Source organism: Mobula hypostoma, assembly GCF_963921235.1.
Source record: "Mobula hypostoma chromosome X1 unlocalized genomic scaffold, sMobHyp1.1 SUPER_X1_unloc_1, whole genome shotgun sequence".
NCBI classification, from domain to species: Eukaryota; Metazoa; Chordata; class Chondrichthyes; order Myliobatiformes; family Myliobatidae; genus Mobula; species Mobula hypostoma.
In genome coordinates this window covers 351,079-370,654 of record NW_026948165.1, presented here as the reverse complement: position 1 = coordinate 370,654, position 19,576 = coordinate 351,079, and the positions used below count along the sequence as shown (strand labels likewise).

General features: G+C 53.7%; 1 protein-coding gene across 1 annotated transcript in view; it reads right to left on the bottom strand.

Annotated features, from left to right (window-relative positions):
• Positions 1-19,576, bottom strand: part of LOC134341379 (transcription factor Sp1-like) — a 71,899-nt gene that overhangs the window by 39,693 nt on the left and 12,630 nt on the right. The window contains exon 2 of the mRNA XM_063039240.1: positions 8,452-8,534. Within this exon, the coding sequence (XP_062895310.1) occupies positions 8,452-8,534 (83 nt within the window). The remainder of the gene's footprint in view (positions 1-8,451; positions 8,535-19,576) is intronic.

Sequence of the window (19,576 nt, the reverse complement as noted above, 5' to 3'; positions counted from 1 at the left end):
GCAAAAGAGAGAGGGAGAGAGCGCGACAGAGAGAGGGAGAGAGCACAACAGAGAGGGAGAGAGCGCGACAGCGAGAGAGGGAGAGATCGCGACAGCGAAAGAGAGGGAGAGAGCGCGGCAGCGAGGGAGGGAGAGAGCGCGACAGCGAAAGAGAGGGAGAGAGGGAGAGAGCGCGACAGCGAGAGAGGGAGAGAGTGCGACAGCGAGAGAGGGAGAGAGCGCGACAGAGAGAGGGAGAGAGCGCGACAGTGAGAGAGGGAGAGAGCGCGACAGAGAGAGGGAGAGAGCGCGACAGTGAGAGAGGGAGGGAGAGAGCGCGACAGCGAGAGAGGGAGGGAGCGCGACAGAGAGAGGGAGAGAGCGCGACAGTGAGAGAGGGAGAGAGTGCGACAGCGAGAGAGGGAGAGAGCGCGACAGAGAGAGGGAGAGAGCGCGACAGTGAGAGAGGGAGGGAGAGAGCGCGACAGCGAGAGAGGGAGGGAGCGCGACAGAGAGAGGGAGAGAGCGCGACAGTGAGAGAGGGAGGGAGAGAGCGCGACAGCGAGAGAGGGAGGGAGCGCGACAGAGAGAGGGAGAGAGCGCAACAGCGAGAGAGGGAGGGAGCGCAACAGAGAGAGGGAGAGGGAGAGAGCACGACAGCGAGAGAGGGAGGGAGAGAGCACGACAGCGAGAGAGAGAGGGAGAGAGTGTGACAGCGAGAGAGAGAGGGAGACAGCACGACAGAGAGAGGGAGAGAGCACAACAGAGAGGGAGAGAGCGCGACAGCGAGAGAGGGAGAGAGGGAGAGATCGCGACAGCGAAAGAGAGGGAGAGAGCGCGACAGCGAGAGAGGGAGGGAGAGAGCGCGACAGCGAGAGAGGGAGAGAGAGCGCGACAGCGAGAGAGGGAGAGAGCGCGACAGCGAGAGAGGGAGGCAGAGCGCGACAGCGAGAGAGGGAGAGAGCGCGACAGCGAGAGAGGGAGAGAGAGAGCGCGACAGCGAGAGAGAGATGGAGAGAGCGTGACAGCAAAAGAGAGAGGGAGAGAGCGCGACAGAGAGAGGGAGAGAGCACAACAGAGAGGGAGAGAGCGCGACAGCGAGAGACAGAGGGAGAGAGAGAGCGCAACAGCGAGAGAGGGAGAGAGCGCGACAGCGAGAGAGGGAGGGAGAGAGCGCGACAGCGAGAGAGGGAGGGAGAGAGCGCGACAGCGAGAGAGGGAGAGAGCGCGATAGCAAGAGAGGGAGAGAGCACGACAGCGAGAGAAGGAGGGAGAGAGCGCGACAGCGAGAGAGGGAGGGAGAGAGCGTGACAGCAAAAGAGAGAGGGAGAGAGCGCGACAGAGAGAGGGAGAGAGCACAACAGAGAGGGAGAGAGCGCGACAGCGAGAGAGGGAGAGATCGCGACAGCGAAAGAGAGGGAGAGAGCGCGACAGCGAGGGAGGGAGAGAGCGCGACAGCGAAAGAGAGGGAGAGAGGGAGAGAGCGCGACAGCGAGAGAGGGAGAGAGTGCGACAGCGAGAGAGGGAGAGAGCGCGACAGAGAGAGGGAGAGAGCGCGACAGTGAGAGAGGGAGAGAGCTCGACAGAGAGAGGGAGAGAGCGAGACAGTGAGAGAGGGAGGGAGAGAGCGCGACAGCGAGAGAGGGAGAGAGCGCGACAGAGAGAGGGAGAGAGCGCGACAGTGAGAGAGGGAGAGAGAGCGACAGCGAGAGAGGGAGAGAGCGCGACAGAGAGAGGGAGAGAGCGCGACAGTGAGAGAGGGAGGGAGAGAGCGCGACAGCGAGAGAGGGAGGGAGCGCGACAGAGAGAGGGAGAGAGCGCGACAGAGAGAGAGGGAGGGAGAGAGCGCGACAGCGAGAGAGGGAGGGAGCGCGACAGAGAGAGGGAGAGAGCGCAACAGCGAGAGAGAGGGAGAAAGCGCGACAGCGAGAGAGGGAGGGTGAGAGCACGACAGCGAGAGAGAGAGGGAGAGAGCGCGACAGCGAGAGAGGGAGGGAGCGCAACAGAGAGAGGGAGAGGGAGAGAGCACGACAGCGAGAGAGGGAGGGAGAGAGCACGACAGCGAGAGAGAGAGGGAGAGAGTGTGACAGCGAGAGAGAGAGGGAGACAGCACGACAGCGAGGGGGAGAGAGCGCAACAGAGAGGGAGAGAGCGCGATAGCGAGAGAGCGCGACAGCGAGAGAGGAAGGGAGCGCGACAGAGAGAGAGCGCGACAGAGAGAGGGAGAGAGCGCGACAGCGAGGGGGAGAGAGCGCAACAGAGAGAGGGAGAGAATGCAACAGAGAGGGAGAGAGCGCGATAGCAAGAGAGCGCGACAGCGAGAGAGGAAGGGAGCGCGACAGAGAAAGGGAGAGAGCGCGACAGCTAGAGAGGGAGGGAGAGAGCGCGACAGCGAGAGAGGGAGAGAGCGCGACAGCGAGAGAGGGAGGGAGAGAGCGCGACAGGGAGGGAGAGAGCGCGACAGCGAGAGAGGGAGGGAGAGAGCGCGACAGCGAGAGAGGGAGAGAGAGACGCGCCACAGCGAAAGAGGGAGAGAGTGCGACAGCGAGAGAGAGAGGGGGAGAGCGCGACAGCAAGAGAGAGAGGGAGAGAGCGCGACAGGGAGAGGGAGAGAGCACAACAGAGAGAGGGAGAGAGCGCAACAGAGAGAGGGAGAGAATGCGACAGAGAGGGAGAGAGCGCGATAGCGAGAGAGGGATGGAGAGAGCGCGACAGCGAGAGGGGGAGGGAGAGAGCGCGACAGCGAGAGAGGGAGGGAGAGAGCGCGACAGAGAGGGAGAGAGCGTGACAGAGAGAGAGGGAGGGAGAGAGCGCGACAGCGAGAGAGGAAGAGAGGGAGAGAGCGCGACAGCGAGAGAGGGAGGGAGAGACGCGCCACAGCGAAAGAGGGAGAGAGTGCGACAGCTGGAGAGAGAGGGAGAGAGCGTGACAGCAAGAGAGAGAGGTAGAGAGCACGACAGAGAGAGGGAGAGAGCACAACAGAGAGAGGGAGAGAGCGCAACAGAGAGGGAGAGAGCGCGACAGCGAGAGAGGGAGGGAGAGAGCGCGACAGCGAGAGAAGGAGGGAGAGAGCGCGACAGCGAGAGAGGGAGGGAGAGAGCGCGACAGCGAGAGAGGGAGGGAGAGATTGCGACAGCGAGAGGGAGGGAGCGCGACAGAGAGAGGGAGAGAGCGCGACAGAGAGAGGGAGAGAGCGCGACAGTGAGAGGGAGAGAGCGCGACAGTGAGAGGGATAGAGCGCGACAGAGAGGGAGAGAGCGCGACAGAGAGGGAGAGAGCGCGACAGAGAGAGAGGGAGGGAGAGAGCGCGACAGCGAGAGAGGAAGAGAGGGAGAGAGCGCGACAGCGAGAGAGGGAGGGAGAGAGCGCGACAGCGAGTGAGAGAGGGAGAAAGCGCGACAGCGAGAGGGGAGAGAGCGAGCGCGACAGCGAGAGAGGGAGGGAGAGAGCGCGACAGTGAGAGAGGGAGGGAGAGAGTGCGACAGCGAGAGAGGGAGGAAGAGAGGACGACAGCGAGAGAGGGAGGAAGAGAGGGCGACAGCGAGAGAGGGAGAAAGAGAGGGCGACAGCGAGAGAGGGAGAGAGCGCGACAGCGAGGGAGGAAGAGAGGGTGACAGCGAGAGAGGGAGAGAGCGCAACAGCGAGAGAGTGAGAGAGAGCGCAACAGCGAGAGAGGGAGAGAGAGCGCAACAGCGAGAGAGGGAGAGAGCGCAACAGCGAGAGAGGGAGGGAGAGAGCATAACAGCGAGATAGGGAGGGAGAGAGCATAACAGCGAGATAGGGAGAGAGCGCGACAGCGAGGGAGAGAGCGCGACAGCGAGAGAGAGAGCGCGACAGCGAGAGAGAGAGCGCGACAGCGAGAGAGGAAGGTAGAGAGCGCGACAGCGAGAGAGGGAGGAAGAGAGGGCGACGAGAGAGGGAGGAAGAGAGGGCGACAGCGAGGGAGGGAGAGAGCGCGACAGCGAGGGAGGGAGAGAGCGCGACAGCGAGAGAGGGAGAGAGCGCGACAGCGAGAGAGGGAGAGAGAGCGCAACAGCGAGAGAGGGAGAGAGAGCGCAACAGCGAGAGAGGGAGGTAGAGAGCGCGACAGCGAGAGAGGGAGGTAGAGAGCGTAACAGCGAGATAGGGAGAGAGCGCGACAGCGAGGGAGAGAGCGCGACAGCGAGAGAGAGAGCGCGACAGCGAGAGAGGGAGGTAGAGAGCGCGACAGCGAGAGAGGGAGGTAGAGAGCGCGACAGCGAGAGAGGGAGGTAGAGAGCGCGACAGCGAGAGAGGGAGGGAGAGAGCGCAACAGCGAGAGAGGGAGAGAGCGCAACAGCGAGGGAGAGGGAGAGAGCGCAACAGCGAGGGAGAGGGAGAGAGCGCAACAGCGAGGGAGAGGGAGAGAGCGCGACAGCAAGAGAGAGGGAGAGAGGGAGAGAGTGCGACAGCGAGAGAGAGGGAGACAGCGCGACAGCGAGAGAGAGAGGGAGAGAGCGTGACAGCGAGAGAGAGAGAGGGAGAGAGTGCAAGAGAGGGAGAGAGCGCGACAGCGAGAGAGGGAGGGAGAGAGCGCGACAGCGAGAGAGGGAGAGAGAGAGCGCGACAGCGAGAGAGAGGGAGAGAGTGCGACAGCGAGAGGGAGAGAGTGCGACAGCGAGAGAGAGAGGGAGACAGCGAGAGAGAGAGGGAGACAGCGTGACAGCGAGAGAGAGAGGGAGAGAGCGCAACAGAGAGGGAGAGAGCGCGACAGCGAGAGAGGGAGGGAGAGAGCGCGACAGCGAGAGAGGGTGGGAGAGAGCGCGACAGCGAGAGAGAGGGAGAGAGGGAGAGAGCGTGACAGCGAGAGAGAGAGAGGGAGAGAGCACGACAGCGAGAGAGGGAGGGAGAGAGCGCGACAGCGAGAGAGAGGGAGAGAGGGAGAGAGCGCGACAGCAAGAGAGAGAGAGGGAGAGAGCGCGACAGCGAGCGAGGGAGAGAGAGAGCACGACAGCGAGAGAGGGAGAGAGCGCGACAGCAAGAGAGAGAGAGGGAGAGAGTGCGACAGCGAGAGAGGGAGGGAGAGAGCGCAACAGCGAGAGAGGGAGGGAGCGCGACAGAGAGAGGGAGAGAGCGCAACAGAGAGAGGGAGAGAGTGCGACAGCGAGAGAGGGAGAGAGCGCGACAGCGAGAGAGGGAGAGAGCGCGACAGCGAGAGAGGGAGGGAGAGAGCGCAACAGCGAGAGAGAGAGAGAGAAAGCGCGACAGCGAGAGGGGAGAGAGCGCGACAGCGAGAGAGGGAGGGAGAGAGCGCCACAGCGAGAGAGGGAGGGAGAGAGCGCGACAGCGAGAGAGAGAGAGAGAGAGAGAGAGAGGGAGAGAGGGAGAGAGGGAGAGAGTGCGACAGCGAGAGGGAGAGAGTGCGACAGCGAGAGAGAGAGGGAGACAGCGAGAGAGAGAGGGAGACAGCGAGAGAGAGAGGGAGACAGCGTGACAGCGAGAGAGAGAGGGAGAGAGCGCGACAGCGAGAGAGGGAGGGAGAGAGCGCGACAGCGAGAGAGGGAGGGAGAGAGCGCAACAGCGAGAGAGAGAGAGAGAAAGCGCGACAGCGAGAGGGGAGAGAGCGCGACAGCGAGAGAGGGAGGGAGAGAGCGCCACAGCGAGAGAGGGAGGTAGAGAGCGCGACAGCGAGAGAGGGAGGGAGAGAGCGTAACAGCGAGATAGGGAGAGAGCGCGACAGCGAGGGAGAGAACGCGACAGCGAGAGAGGGAGGGAGAGAGGGCAACAGCGAGAGAGGGAGAGAGCGCAACAGCGAGAGAGGGAGAGAGCGCAACAGCGAGGGAGAGGGAGAGAGCGCGACAGCAAGAGAGAGGGAGAGAGGGAGAGAGTGCGACAGCGAGAGAGAGAGGGAGACAGCGCGACAGCGAGAGAGAGGGAGAGAGCGTGACAGCGAGAGAGAGAGGGAGAGAGCGCAACAGAGAGGGAGAGAGCGCGACAGCGAGAGAGGGAGGGAGAGAGCGCGACAGCGAGAGAGGGAGAGAGCGCGACAGCGAGAGAGGGAGAGAGAGAGCGCGACAGCGAGAGAGAGGGAGAGAGGGAGAGAGTGCGACAGCGAGAGGGAGAGAGTGCGACAGCGAGAGAGAGAGGGAGACAGCGAGAGAGAGAGGGAGACAGCGTGACAGCGAGAGAGAGAGGGAGAGAGCGCAACAGAGAGGGAGAGAGCGCGACAGCGAGAGAGGGAGGGAGAGAGCGCGACAGCGAGAGAGAGGGAGGGAGAGGGAGAGAGGGAGAGAGCGCGACAGCGAGAGAGAGAGAGGGAGAGAGCACAACAGCGAGAGAGGGAGGGAGAGAGCGCGACAGCGAGAGAGATGGAGAGAGGGAGAGAGCGCGACAGCAAGAGAGAGAGAGGGAGAGAGCGCAACAGCGAGAGAGGGAGGGAGAGAGCGTGACAGCGAGAGAGGGAGGGAGAGAGCGCGACAGCGAGAGAGGGAGAGAGAGAGCACGACAGCGAGAGGGAGAGAGCGCGACAGCAAGAGAGAGAGAGGGAGAGAGTGCGACAGCGAGAGAGGGAGGGAGAGAGCGCAACAGCGAGAGAGGGAGGGAGCGCGACAGAGAGAGGGAGAGAGCGCAAGAGAGAGGGAGAGAGCGCGACAGTGAGAGAGGGAGGGAGAGAGCGCAACAGCGAGAGAGAGAGAGAGAAAGCGCGACAGCGAGAGGGGAGAGAGCGCGACAGCGAGAGAGGGAGAGAGAGAGCACGACAGCGAGAGAGAGGGAGAGAGCGCGACAGCAAGAGAGAGAGAGGGAGAGAGTGCGACAGCGAGAGAGGGAGGGAGAGAGCGCAACAGCGAGAGAGGGAGGGAGCGCGACAGAGAGAGCAAGAGAGCGCGACAGAGAGAGGGAGAGAGCGCAACAGAGAGAGGGAGAGAGCGCGACAGCGAGAGAGGGAGGGAGAGAGCGCAACAGCGAGAGAGAGAGAGAGAAAGCGCGACAGTGAGAGGGGAGAGAGCGCGACAGCGAGAGAGGGAGGGAGAGAGCGCCACAGCGAGAGAGGGAGGTAGAGAGCGCGACAGCGAGAGAGGGAGGGAGAGAGCGTAACAGCGAGATAGGGAGAGAGCGCGACAGCGAGGGAGAGAGCGCGACAGCGAGAGAGAGAGCGCGACAGCGAGAGAGGGAGGTAGAGAGCGCGACAGCGAGAGAGGGAGGTAGAGAGCGCGACAGCGAGAGAGGGAGGAAGAGAGGGCGACAACGAGAGAGTGAGGAAGAGAGGGTGACAGCGAGAGAGGGAGAAAGAGAGGGCGACAGCGAGAGAGGGAGAGAGCGCGACAGCGAGGGAGGAAGAGAGGGTGACAGCGAGAGAGGGAGAGAGCGCGACAGCGAGAGAGGGAGAGAGCGCAACAGCGAGAGAGGGAGAGAGAGCGCAACAGCGAGAGAGGGAGAGAGAGCGCAACAGCGAGAGAGGGAGAGAGAGCGCAACAGCGAGAGAGGGAGAGAGCGCAACAGCGAGAGAGGGAGGTAGAGAGCGCGACAGCGAGAGAGGGAGGTAGAGAGCGTAACAGCGAGATAGGGAGAGAGCGCGACAGCGAGGGAGAGAGCGCGACAGCGAGAGAGGGAGAGAGAGAGCGCGACAGCGAGAGAGAGGGAGAGAGGGAGAGAGTGCGACAGCGAGAGAGAGAGGGAGACAGCGAGAGAGAGAGGGAGACAGCGTGACAGCGAGAGAGAGAGGGAGAGAGCGCAACAGAGAGGGAGAGAGCGCGACAGCGAGAGAGGGAGGGAGAGAGCGCGACAGCGAGAGAGGGAGGGAGAGAGCGCAACAGCGAGAGAGAGGGAGGGAGAGAGGGAGAGAGGGAGAGAGCGCGACAGCGAGAGAGAGAGAGGGAGAGAGCACGACAGCGAGAGAGGGAGGGAGAGAGCGCGACAGCGAGAGAGAGGGAGAGAGGGAGAGAGCGCGACAGCAAGAGAGAGAGAGGGAGAGAGCGCGACAGCGAGAGAGGGAGGGAGAGAGCGTGACAGCGAGAGAGGGAGGGAGAGAGCGCGACAGCGAGAGAGGGAGAGAGAGAGCACGACAGCGAGAGAGAGGGAGAGAGCGCAACAGAGAGAGGGAGAGAGCGCGACAGCGAGAGAGGGAGGGAGAGAGCGCAACAGCGAGAGAGAGAGAGAGAAAGCGCGACAGCGAGAGGGGAGAGAGCGTGACAGCGAGAGAGGGAGGGAGAGAGCGTGACAGCGAGAGAGAGAGAGAGAGAGAGAGAGAGAGAGAGAGAGAGCACAACAGCCAGAGAGAGCGGCGCACGAGGGAGCGTGGGGTGTGTGGGCGCAAGGGCGGGACGGTGTGAGTGGGCGCGTGAGAGAGACAGCGAGGGAGGGAAAACTGGGAAAGGGTGTCCCATGGTGCATTTCAGTGCTAACTTCAGAGCGGGAGGATAAGAGTGAAAAAGAAAGAGAAAGGGAACTTCTAATACCCCAATTCAGTACCCCTCCTGCTGCGCCCTTGCCCCTCCCACCCCCCTCTCCACCTACCTGATTGGAATTAGAGTGCTGTTGCATGTAATCATTTGCTGCTTCCTCTGCCAAAGCGTTTATCTCCTCACTGTGGTCTTGGTCTGGAGGTTACAGAGAGGGGTGAGGTCCGTGAGCAAGGCTCCTTGAAGACCTGCAATGGTTCCTAGGGCCGATCCTCAAAACATGCTTCTGCCATTATTTCTTTGGCTGGGCCTACTCTGAGCAACGCTGAGCTCTTCTCTCCTCTTCTCCCGTCAAGTCCAACCCCACCGCCACATCCCTCCCCCATTTACCAGACATTTAGACACTGATAGGATAGACACTTGGACAGGTACATGGATAGGGAAGGTTTACGGGGCTAAAAACTGGCAGATGCAACTAGCCTAGATGACAAAAACTTGGGTGAATGTGCACAACCTTTACCCCAGGGTTGGGGTATCAAGAACTAGAGGCCACAGGTTTAAGGAGAGAGGATAGAGGAGAGAGATTTAATTGGAACCTGAGGGGCAACTTCTTCACTCAGAGGGTGGTCAATATATGGAACAAGCTGCTAGAGGAAGTGGTTGAGGCAGGTCCAATAACAATGCTTAAAAGGCACTTGGACAGGTACATGAATAGGAAAGGTTTAGAGCAGGGTATTGTGTGCAGTTCTAGTCATCCCATCACAGGAAGGGTGTGGGGGCTTTGGAGAGGGTGCAGAAGAGGTTCACCAGGATGCTGCCTGGATTAGAGGGCGTGAGCTGTAAAGAGAGGTTGGCAAACTTGGGTTGTTTTCTCTGGAGCGGCAGAGGTTGAGGGGAGACCTGAGAGAGGTTCATAAAATTATGAGAGGTGTAGATAGAGTAGACAGACAGTATCTTTCTACCCCAGATGGAAAAGTCTAATACCAAACGGTAGGACCAACTTGGATTGATTTTTTCCTGGAGTGGCACAAACTTCTTAAATATTACAATTGAAACTTCCTCCTCTTAAGTTCAATCCCTCTAGCAATGAAGACCACCGTTGTATTTGCTTTATTGATGACCTGTTGGATCTGCAAACCAACCTCCTGCGATTGATGTACAATCACACCCAAGGCCCTTTGCACAACAACACACTGAACTCTTTCACCTTTAAATAATAATCTGATCTTTTATTTCTCATTTTAAAGTGGATGCCCTCACATTTACCAATGCTGTACTCCATCTGCCAGACCCTTGCACACTCACTTAACCTATCTATATCCACTGTGCTCACTATATCTTCAAAGAATTCCAGTACGACTGATAAACAGGACCTACCCTTCAAGAATCCATGCTGTGTCTAGCTGATGGAACCACTTTTATATATTTGTCTTGCTATTTCCTCCTTAATAACAGATTCAAACATTTTCCTGACTACGACGTCAAGCTAACTGGCCTACAGTGTCCTGTCTATATTTAAACAGAGCCTTGGCATTCGCTGTCTTCCAATCCACCAGGACCTGCCCAGAGTTCAGACAATTGTCGTAAATTAACAGCTCTACAATCATTTCAGCTATTTATTTTAGTTTACCAGGATGCATTTCATCAGAATTAGGGGACTTGTATACCTTCAGGCACACTAATTTCTCAGCCACAAGAAACCGCAGAGAGTTGTGGACACAGCTCAGCACATCACGGAAACCAGCCTCCCCTCCATGGACTCTGTCTACACTTCTCACTGCTCAGTGAAGCAGCCAGAATCATCAAAGACCTCAACCTCCCAAGATATTCTCTCTTCTCCCCCTCTCCCTTCGGGCAGAAGATACAAAAGCCTGAAAGCTCACACCACTAGGCTCAAGGGCAGTTTCTAGTACATGTGACAATAATAAACCAATTGCACTATCTCCTTAGTGACAGCAATTGTGTCGAGGTCCTTGCCTGCCATAACATCCATAATACCCCTCTTTGGCACGTTAGATGCTTCCTCCACAGCAAAATAGTATTTCCGCATTACCCAAAATTATCATCAGGGTCAAGATTTACTATCACTCACATGTTGTGAAAGTTGTTTTGCAACAGTGTGCAAAACATTAAAAATTACTGTAAGTTATAATAAGAAATATATAAAAAATAAGGAGTTCATTGTCCATTCAGAAATCTGATGGCAGAGGGGAAGAAGCTGTTCCTAAACTTTGAACGTCTTCAGATTCATGAAGGGGGCATATCCCGAGTGGTGATGCTTCTTAATAACGGATGCTGCTTTTTGAGGCATCGCCTATTGACGACATCCTCGATGGTGGGGAGGCGAATCCCTCAGGCTGCAGGGCTGGGGGTGAGCCGTGTCATAAGTCCCTGTTGTCCCTGTAGTACTGCAGTCTTGCTCTGTGGTCTTCAGTGGTATTATCCAGAGACCATGCATTAGTCAGAAGGGTGGTAGGTAGTGTTGGCCTCAAGTCCTGCATTCCAGTTTTGCCTGCAGCCCATCCAACAGCTATGCTTCCTTAAAAGGAAACTGCCCTCACTACCTGGGTGGTCTACAGTCTGGAATCTGCCACTTTTGAGGATTGATAGTTTTTAAAAAATGTCTTAAAACAATGTTGTTTACTGAAATACCTGTGCTTGTGACTGTAGATTTCAGATTCCCTAAATGGGAATGTTTGATGAATCCCTTCAGAACTGCACACAAAGAGTCAGCACTCTCCAGCGCCATCTTTCTGGTGAAATTTTAATTTCCCCCTCTCATCTTCCAAGGGACCTACATTCCCTTTAGCCACTCTTCTTTGCTTTATATAATTATAAAGCCTTTTTACTATCTTTTTATACTTTGTGCTAGATTACTTTCATAAACTATCTCCCCCTTTCCTTTCTGCTTGCTTAATCGATCCTTGTTGCTTTTTAAAGTTTTCTTAAACTTCCAGTTTCCACTACCCTTGGCAACTCTGTATGCAGGAGCTTTTAGTTTAATGCCACCAAACACTCTTGACAAACTTCAGTGGAGAGCATTCTGACTGGTTGCATCAAAGCACAGGATCACAAGATGCTGCAGAGAGTGGTGGAACTGGAACAACAGCCTGGAGGACCTATCCTGGGCCCAGCACTTAAGATTCAACCCTGAAGAAGGCATGCCAGCACCTCTACTTTCTATTAAGTTTAAGGAAATTTGGAATGTCATCAAAGGCTCTGATCAAACTCCTACAAGTGTACAGTGGAAAGCATTCTGACTTGGTATCAGAACTCCAACACACAAGAATGCGAGAGTCTACAGAGAGTGGTAGACTCGGCCAGTTCCCTCACAGGTACAACTGTCCACACCATTGAGCAACATCTACAAGAAGGAAGGCAATATCCAACTTCAGGGACCCCTGCCATCCAGGTCATGCTCTCTTCTCAATGCTGCAATCAGGGAGGATGTCCAGGACCCATGTTCAATGTTTTAGGAACAACTTTGACCCCTCTGTCATCAGATTTCTGAACAATCCATGAACTGATGAACAGTACTTCACCTTTCTTCATTTTCACTATGTTTTTTTTATTGTAACTTAACTTTTTGTTTTTAACTGTACTGCTGCCATAAAACAACAATTTTAAACGATTCAAAGGTTTGTTTATTATCAAAGTATACAACTCCAAGATTCTTCTTCTCTAGATAGTCATGAAACTGAGAAAAAAACGGCAACACAATCGTCAACCCTCAAACCCCCGAAATGCAACAAGACCATTGGCCCCCAAATACCCCTCTCCCCCGCACAAAAATGATGAGAAAGAACAGGGGGAAAACACAGAATATAAAAAACTATAAGACTGAAAAAAAATCCATAAATCATAGTCCAAATCCATATGGAAAACACTGAAAACCTTGGTAACATCCTCCGGGCACAGCAGCAGGCTACACAAGCTCCCCGCTCCAGTAGCAGAGTGATCCCACCAGTGATCAGAAGGCAGGCTGGTGCTCACCTTCCACATTTACTTCGATGTTTCAATCTCTCTCGTCGTTTTAATCGGCGAACAATGGAAGCTTTAATCGGTGAAAAGGAGTTGAGCATCGGCTTCATGATTGCACAACATATCATTGATAATAAACCTGATTCTGATTCTTCAACAACAGTTTTTTCCCCACTGCCATCAGCTTCTTGAACTGACCTGAAAAACCCTAATTCTACTTCAGATTATATTTCCCTCAACTTGTACTAATGTCATTATATGCAGCACATATCTGGTTGAGAGAATGTTTCTAACAGTAGTAGTCTAGAATCAGAGAGCACAGCCTCAGAATACAAGGACGCCCCTTTGGAACAGAGATGAGGAGGAATTTCTTCAGCCAGAGGCCAGTGAATCTGTGGGATTCATTGCCATGGAGGGTGGTGGAGGCCAAGTCATTGGATGCCCTTAAGGCAGAGATTGATAGCTTCATGAATGGTAAGGGGGTTAAGGGGAGAAAGTTGGAAAATGAGATTGAGAGAAAAAAAAATCAGTCATGATGGAATGGCGAAGTAGACTCAATGGGCCGAATGGCCTAACTCCACTCCCATGTCTAATAGTCTTGTTCATTTTGTTATGCAAGTTATGTATAACACACGTTAATTTAAGTCTATGCAATTTATATGTAATGTACTGTGCTGCTGCTGCTCATTTTCACGGCATTTATACCCTAAACTTGAACTTGAATTTGGGGATGTGGTGATTCAGGCAAGTGTCATTAGCGTCACACATTTGCAAGCCAAGATCACCTCCAGGAAGACAGAATTGGACTTGACAGTAACTGAATTACCAAAGCTAAATAGCCCAGCATTGAGTGAGATTCACAATCCTTTGAGGGCAAGATCTGTGGTGTTCAAGACTGGCGATCCAATTTGTACAAGTAGTCCAAGTACGACCTACGGAAGGCTATCTTAAGAGCAAAAAAGTAATTCCAAATGAAGCTCGAGACAGAATCCGGCAGGGTTTGCAAGCCATTACTTCCTACAAGGCGAAACCCAATGCCATAAATGGCTGTGATGCTTCACTCCTCAATGAGCTGAATGCCTTTTATGCACACTCGGAAAGAGAGAGTAAAATTACACCTATGCAAATTCCTGCAGCATCTGGTGACCCTGTGATATCTGTCTCAAGAATCCAACGTCAGAACATCTTTCAAGATGGTGAAACCTCGCACGGCATCAGGCCACAATGGTGTACCTGGTAGGGCTCTGAAAACTTGTGTCAACTGACGGGAAGGAGTGTTTGAAGACACCTTCGATCTCTCATTCCAGAGGTTCCCACCACTTCAAAAGGCCATCAATCATACGGGTGCTCAAGAAGAGCAGGGTGAATTGTCTCAATTACTATTGCCCAGTGGCACTCACATCTAAAGTGCTTTGGGAGGTTGATCATGGCCAGAATCAACTCCTGCCTAAGCAAGGACCTGGACCCATTGCAATTTGCCTGTCACAACAGGTCTACAGTGGGTGCAATTTCACTGGCACTCCACTCTCCTTCCAGCACTTGAACCTGCATCAGACTGCTGTTTATTGATTACACCTCAGCGTTCAACACAATCATTCCCGCAGTACTAATCAACAAGCTTCAAAAGCTGGGCCTCTGCAACTTGACTCCTTTAGCGGGAGGCCACAGTCAGTGCGGATCAGAAATAACACGTCCTCGCAGACAACCAACACTGGTACAGCTCAAGGATGCGGCTTAACTCACTGCTTTACGCTCTCTACATCTACGACTGTGCAGCTGGCGTCTGAGCTGTGCCCATCGATAAATTTGCCGATGACACAAACTTATACAATACTGTTGGCAGGAACTCAGAAGGTGATGAGGAGGCGTACAGGAGGCAGATTGGCTGGTTGAATGATGTCATAACATTAGTTAGACAGAAGAATTGATTGTGGACTTCAGGAAGAGGAAGTCGAGTGAACACACACCCGTCTTCATCAAGAGATCAGCAGTGAAAAGGGTGAGCAGTTTCAAGTTCCTGTGTGTCAACATCTCTGAGAACCTAGCTTGGGCCCAACATATTGATTCAATTACAAAGAGGCCCAGCAGTGGCAATATTTCATTAGGAGTTTGAGGAGATTTGGTATGTCACCAAAGATTAGCAAATTTCTCCAGATGTACCGTGGAGAGCATTGTAACTGGTTGCATCACTGTCTAGTACAGAAAGGCCACTGCAAAAGATCAGTAAACGCTGCAGAGGGTTGTAAACTCAGTCAGCTCCATCATTGGCACTAGCCTCCCAACCATCAAGGATATCTTCAAAAGGTGAGACCTCAGAAAGGCAGCATCCTTCATTAAGGACGCTCATCACCCAGGCATGCCCTCTTCTCATTGCTACCAGTAGAGAAGAGGTACAGAAACCTCAAGACGTACACTCATTTCAGGAACAGCTTCTTCCCCACCACCATCAGATTACTGAACAGACAATGAACACATGAACACTACATCACTATATTTTGCATTCTTCTTGCACTACTCATTTTTTAATATACAGTACATTTCTTATTGTAATTTGTAGTATATTTTATATATTGCACTGTACTGTTGCTGCAAATGAATTTCACAACATCCAGTCCTGTGTAAAAGTCTTAGGCACATATATTTAACTAGGGTGCTTAAGACTTTTGCCCAGTACTGTAGTAATTTTGTATATTGCACTGTACTGCTGCCACAAAAAAAACAAATTTTATGATACCTAAAATGCTGGTGAACGCAGCAGGCCAGGCAGCATCTCTGGGAAGAGGTACAGTCGACGTTTCAGGCCGAGACCCTTCGTCAGGACTAACCGAAAGAAGAGCTAGTAAGAGATTTGAAAGTGGGAGGGGGAGGGGGAGATCGGAAATGATAGGAGAAGACAGGAGGGGAAGGGATGGAGCCGAGAGCTGGACAGGTGATTGGCAAAAGGAATATGAGAGGATCATGGGACAGGAGGCCCAGGGAGAAAGACAAGGGGGAGGGGAGAAACCAGAGGAAGATGGAGAGCAGGCAAGGAGTTATTGTGAAAGGGACAGGGGGAGAAAAGAGAGAGAGAGGAAAAAAGGGGGGGAAATAAATAAATAAATAACAGATGGGGTACGAGGGGGAGGTGGGACATTAGTGGAAGTTAGAGAAGCCAATGTTCATGCCATCAGGTTGGAGGCTACCCAGATGGAATATAAGGTGTTGTTCCTCCAACCTGAATGTGGCTTCATCTTTACAGTAGAGGAGGCCGTGGATAGACATGTTAGAATGGGAATGGGACGGGCAATTAAAATGTGTGGCCATTGGGAGATCCTGCTTTCTCTGGCAGACAGAGCATAGGTGTTCAGCAAAACGATCTCCCAGTCTGCGTTGGGTCTCGCCAATATATAGAAGGCCACATCGGGAGCACCAGATGCAATATATCACCCCAGCCGACTCACAGGTGAAGTGTCGCCTCACCTGGAAGGATGTGTAAGGGCATGTGTAGCACTTGTTCCGCTTACAAGGATAAGTGCTGGGAGGGAGATCAGTGGGTAGGGATGGGGGGGACGAATGGACAAGGGAGTCGCATAGGGAGCGATCCCTGCAGAAAGCAGAAAGAGAGGGGGAGGGAAAGATGTGCTTGGTGGTGGGATCCCATTGGAGGTGGCGGAAGTTACAGAGAATTATATGTTGGACCCAGAGGCTGGTGGGGTGGTAGGTTAGGACAAAAGGAACCCCATTCCTAGTGGGGTGGCGGGAGGACGGGGTAAGAGCAGATGTGCGTGAAATGGGGGAGATGCATTTGAGAGCAGAGTTGATGGTGGAGGAAGGGAAGCCCCTTTCTTTAAAGAAAGAAGACATCTCCTTTGTCCTGGAATGAAAAGCTTCATCCTGAGAGCAGATGTGGCGGAGACGGAGGAATTGCGAGAAGGGGATGGCATTTTTGCAAGAGACAGGGTGGGAAGAGGAATAGTCCAGGTAGCTGTGAGAGTCCGTAGGCTTATAGTAGACATCAGTAGATAAGCTGTCTCCAGAGATAGAAACAGAAAGATCAAAAAAGGGGAGGGAGGTGTCGGAAATGGACCAGGTAAACTTAAAGACAGGGTGAAAGTTGGAGGCAAAGTTAATAAAGTCAACGAGCTCAGCATGTGTGCAGGAAGCAGCGCCAATGCAGTCGTCGATGTAGTGAAGGAAAAGTGGGGGACATAGATTGTTCCACAAGGCCAACAAAAAGGCAGGTATAGCTGGGACCCATACGGGTGCCCATGGCTACACCTTTAGTTTGGAGGGAGTGGGAAGAGCCAAAGGAGAAATTATTAAGAGTAAGGACTAATTCCGCTAGACGGAGCAGAGTGGTGGTAGAGAGGAACTGGTTCGGTCTGGAATCCAAAAAGAAGTGGAGAGCTTTGAGACCTTCCTGATGGGGGATGGAGGTATATAGGGACTGGACATCCATGGTGAAAATAAAGCGGTGGGGCCAGGGAACTTAAAATCATTGAAAAAAACTCAGAGCGTGAGAAGTGTCACGAACATAGGTGGGAAGGGATTGAACAAGGGGGGATAAAACAGTGTCGAGGTATGCAGAAACGAGTTCGATGGGGCAGGAGCAAGCTGAGACAATGGGTCTACCTGGACGGGCAGGTTTGTGGATCTTGGGTAGGAGGTAGAACGGGAAGTGCGAGGTGTGGGAACTATAAGGTTGGTAGCAGTGGATGGGAGATCCCCTGAGCAGATAAAGTTGGTGATGGTGTGGAAGACAATGGCCTGGTGCTCCTTAGTGGGGCCCCACCGAACTCATTTCTGCATACCTTGACACTGTTTTATCCCCCCTTGTTCAATCCCTTCCCACCTATGTTCGTGACACTTCTCAGGCTCTGAAACTTTTCGATGATTTTAAGTTCCCTGGCCCCCAACGCTTTATTTTCACCATGGATGTTCAGTCCCTAAATACCTCCATCCCCCATCAGGAAGGTCTCAAAGCTCTCCGCTTCTTTTTGGATTCCAGACCTAATCAGTTCCCCTCTACCACCACTCTGCTCCGTCTAGCGGAATTAGTCCTTACTCTTAATAATTTCTCCTTTGGCTCCTCCCACTTCCTCCAAACTAAAGGTGTAGCTATGGGCACCCGTATGGGTCCTAGCTATGCCTGCCTTTTTGTTGGCTTTGTGGAACAATCTATGTTCCGAACCTATTCTGGTATCTGTCCCCCACTTTTCCTTCGCTACATCGACGACTGCATTGGCGCTGCTTCCTGCACGCATGCAGAACTCGTTGACTTTATTAACTTTGCCTCCAACTTTCACCCTGCCCTCAAGTTTACCTGGTCCATTTCCAACACCTCCCTCCCCTTTCTAGATCTTTCTGTCTCTATCTCTGGAGACAGCTTACCTGCTGTTGTCTACTATAAGCTTACTGACTCTCCACAGCTATCTGGACTATTCCTCTTCTCACCGTCTCTTTCAAAAATGCCATTCCCTTCTCGCAATTCCTCCGTCTCCGCTGCATCTGCTCTCAGGATGAGGCTTTTCATTCCAGGATGAGGGAGATGTCCTCCTTTGTTAAAGAAAAAACGCATCTCCCCCATTTCACGCACATCTGCTCTCACTCCATCCTCCCGCCACCCCACTAGGATTAGGGTTCCCCTTGTCCTCACCTACCACCCCACCAGCCTCCGGGTCCAACATATAATTCTCCGTAACTTCCGCCACCTCCAACGGGATCCCACCACTAAGCACATCTTTCCCTCCACCCCCCCCCCACTTTCCGCAGGGATCGCTCCCTACGCGACTCCCTTGTCCATTCGTTCCCCCCCATCCCTCCCCACTGATCTCCCTCCTGGCACTTATCCGTGTAAGCGGAACAAGTGTTACACATGCCCTTACACTTCCTCCCTCACCACCATTCAGGACCCCAGACAGTCCTTCCAGTTGAGGCGACACTTCACCTGTGAGTCGGCTGGGGTGATATACTGCGTCCGGTGCTGCCAATGTGGCCTTCTATATATTGGCGAGACCCAACACAGACTGGGAGACCGTTTTGCTGAATACCTACGCTCTGTCCGCCAGAGAAAGCAGGATCTCCAAGTGGCCACGGCCTCCTCTACTGTAAAGATGAAGCCACACTCAGGTTGGAGGAACAACACCTTGTATTCCGTCTGGGTAGTCTCCAACCTGATGGCATGAACACTGACTTCTCAAACTTCTGCTAATGCCCAACCTCCCCCTCATACCCCATCCGGTTATTTATTTATATACACACATTTTTTTCTCTCTCTCCTTTTTCTCCCTCTGTCCCTCTCACTATACCCCTTGCCCATCCTCTGGGCTTCCCCCCTCCCCCTTTTACTTCTCCCTGGACCTCCTGTCCCATGATCCTCTCATATCCCTTTTGCCAATCACCTGTCCAGCTCTTGGCTCCATCCCTCCCCCTCCTGTCTTCTCCTATCATTTTGGATCTCCCCCTCCCCCTCCCACTTTCAAATCTCTAACTCTTCCTTCAGTTAGTCCTGACGAAGGGTCTCGGCCTGAAACGTCGACTGCACCTCTTCCTAGAGATGCTGCCTGGCCTGCTGAGTTCACCAGCAACTTTTGTGTGTGTTGTTTGGAATCAAATAAACTTGCCTGGTGTCTCAGGGTGGGTGTGTCTACACCAGCACCACCTCCAGCCCCTGGCATTCCTCTCTGCTACCTGTCCCACACCCTTCCAGCAGCACTCCACCCTCACCATTTCCAACATCCTATGCTTCTGCCAGATTTACAAACTCGCTCTGGGCTGGCTGGTGGCGCAACGACATCGGTGGCGCAACGACATCAGCGCCGGACCCGGGAGTGGAGGTTCCTGGGTTCGAAACCAATCAGGTCTGCTCCCGAGTACGCTTTCCATCCGTGCCAGGTTGAGTGTCAAGATTGCAACTCCACCTCGTAAAATAAAGGGAAAATGCTGTGAAAATGTCTGTGAGAGGAGAGGCGTGTCACACAGTCTCTCTCTCTCGCTCTCGCTCTGCGCCTTGTAAAAGCCATGAAAAAGAAATCATCACGGACACACAGACTCGCATGCACGCAGGCACATGCCAAAAAAAAACAAACTCGCTCTTGCTCCACATTGACAAATACATTATTTTGCAAAAGTCTTAGGAACCCTAGCTATATATCTGTGCCTAAGACTTGCTCAGTATTGTCTGGTTGTTTTCATAGAATGCAGAATAAAATGTTACAGTTACAGAGAAAGTGCCAGTGCAGGCAGACAATACTGTGTAAGTGCCATGGCAAGGTAGATTG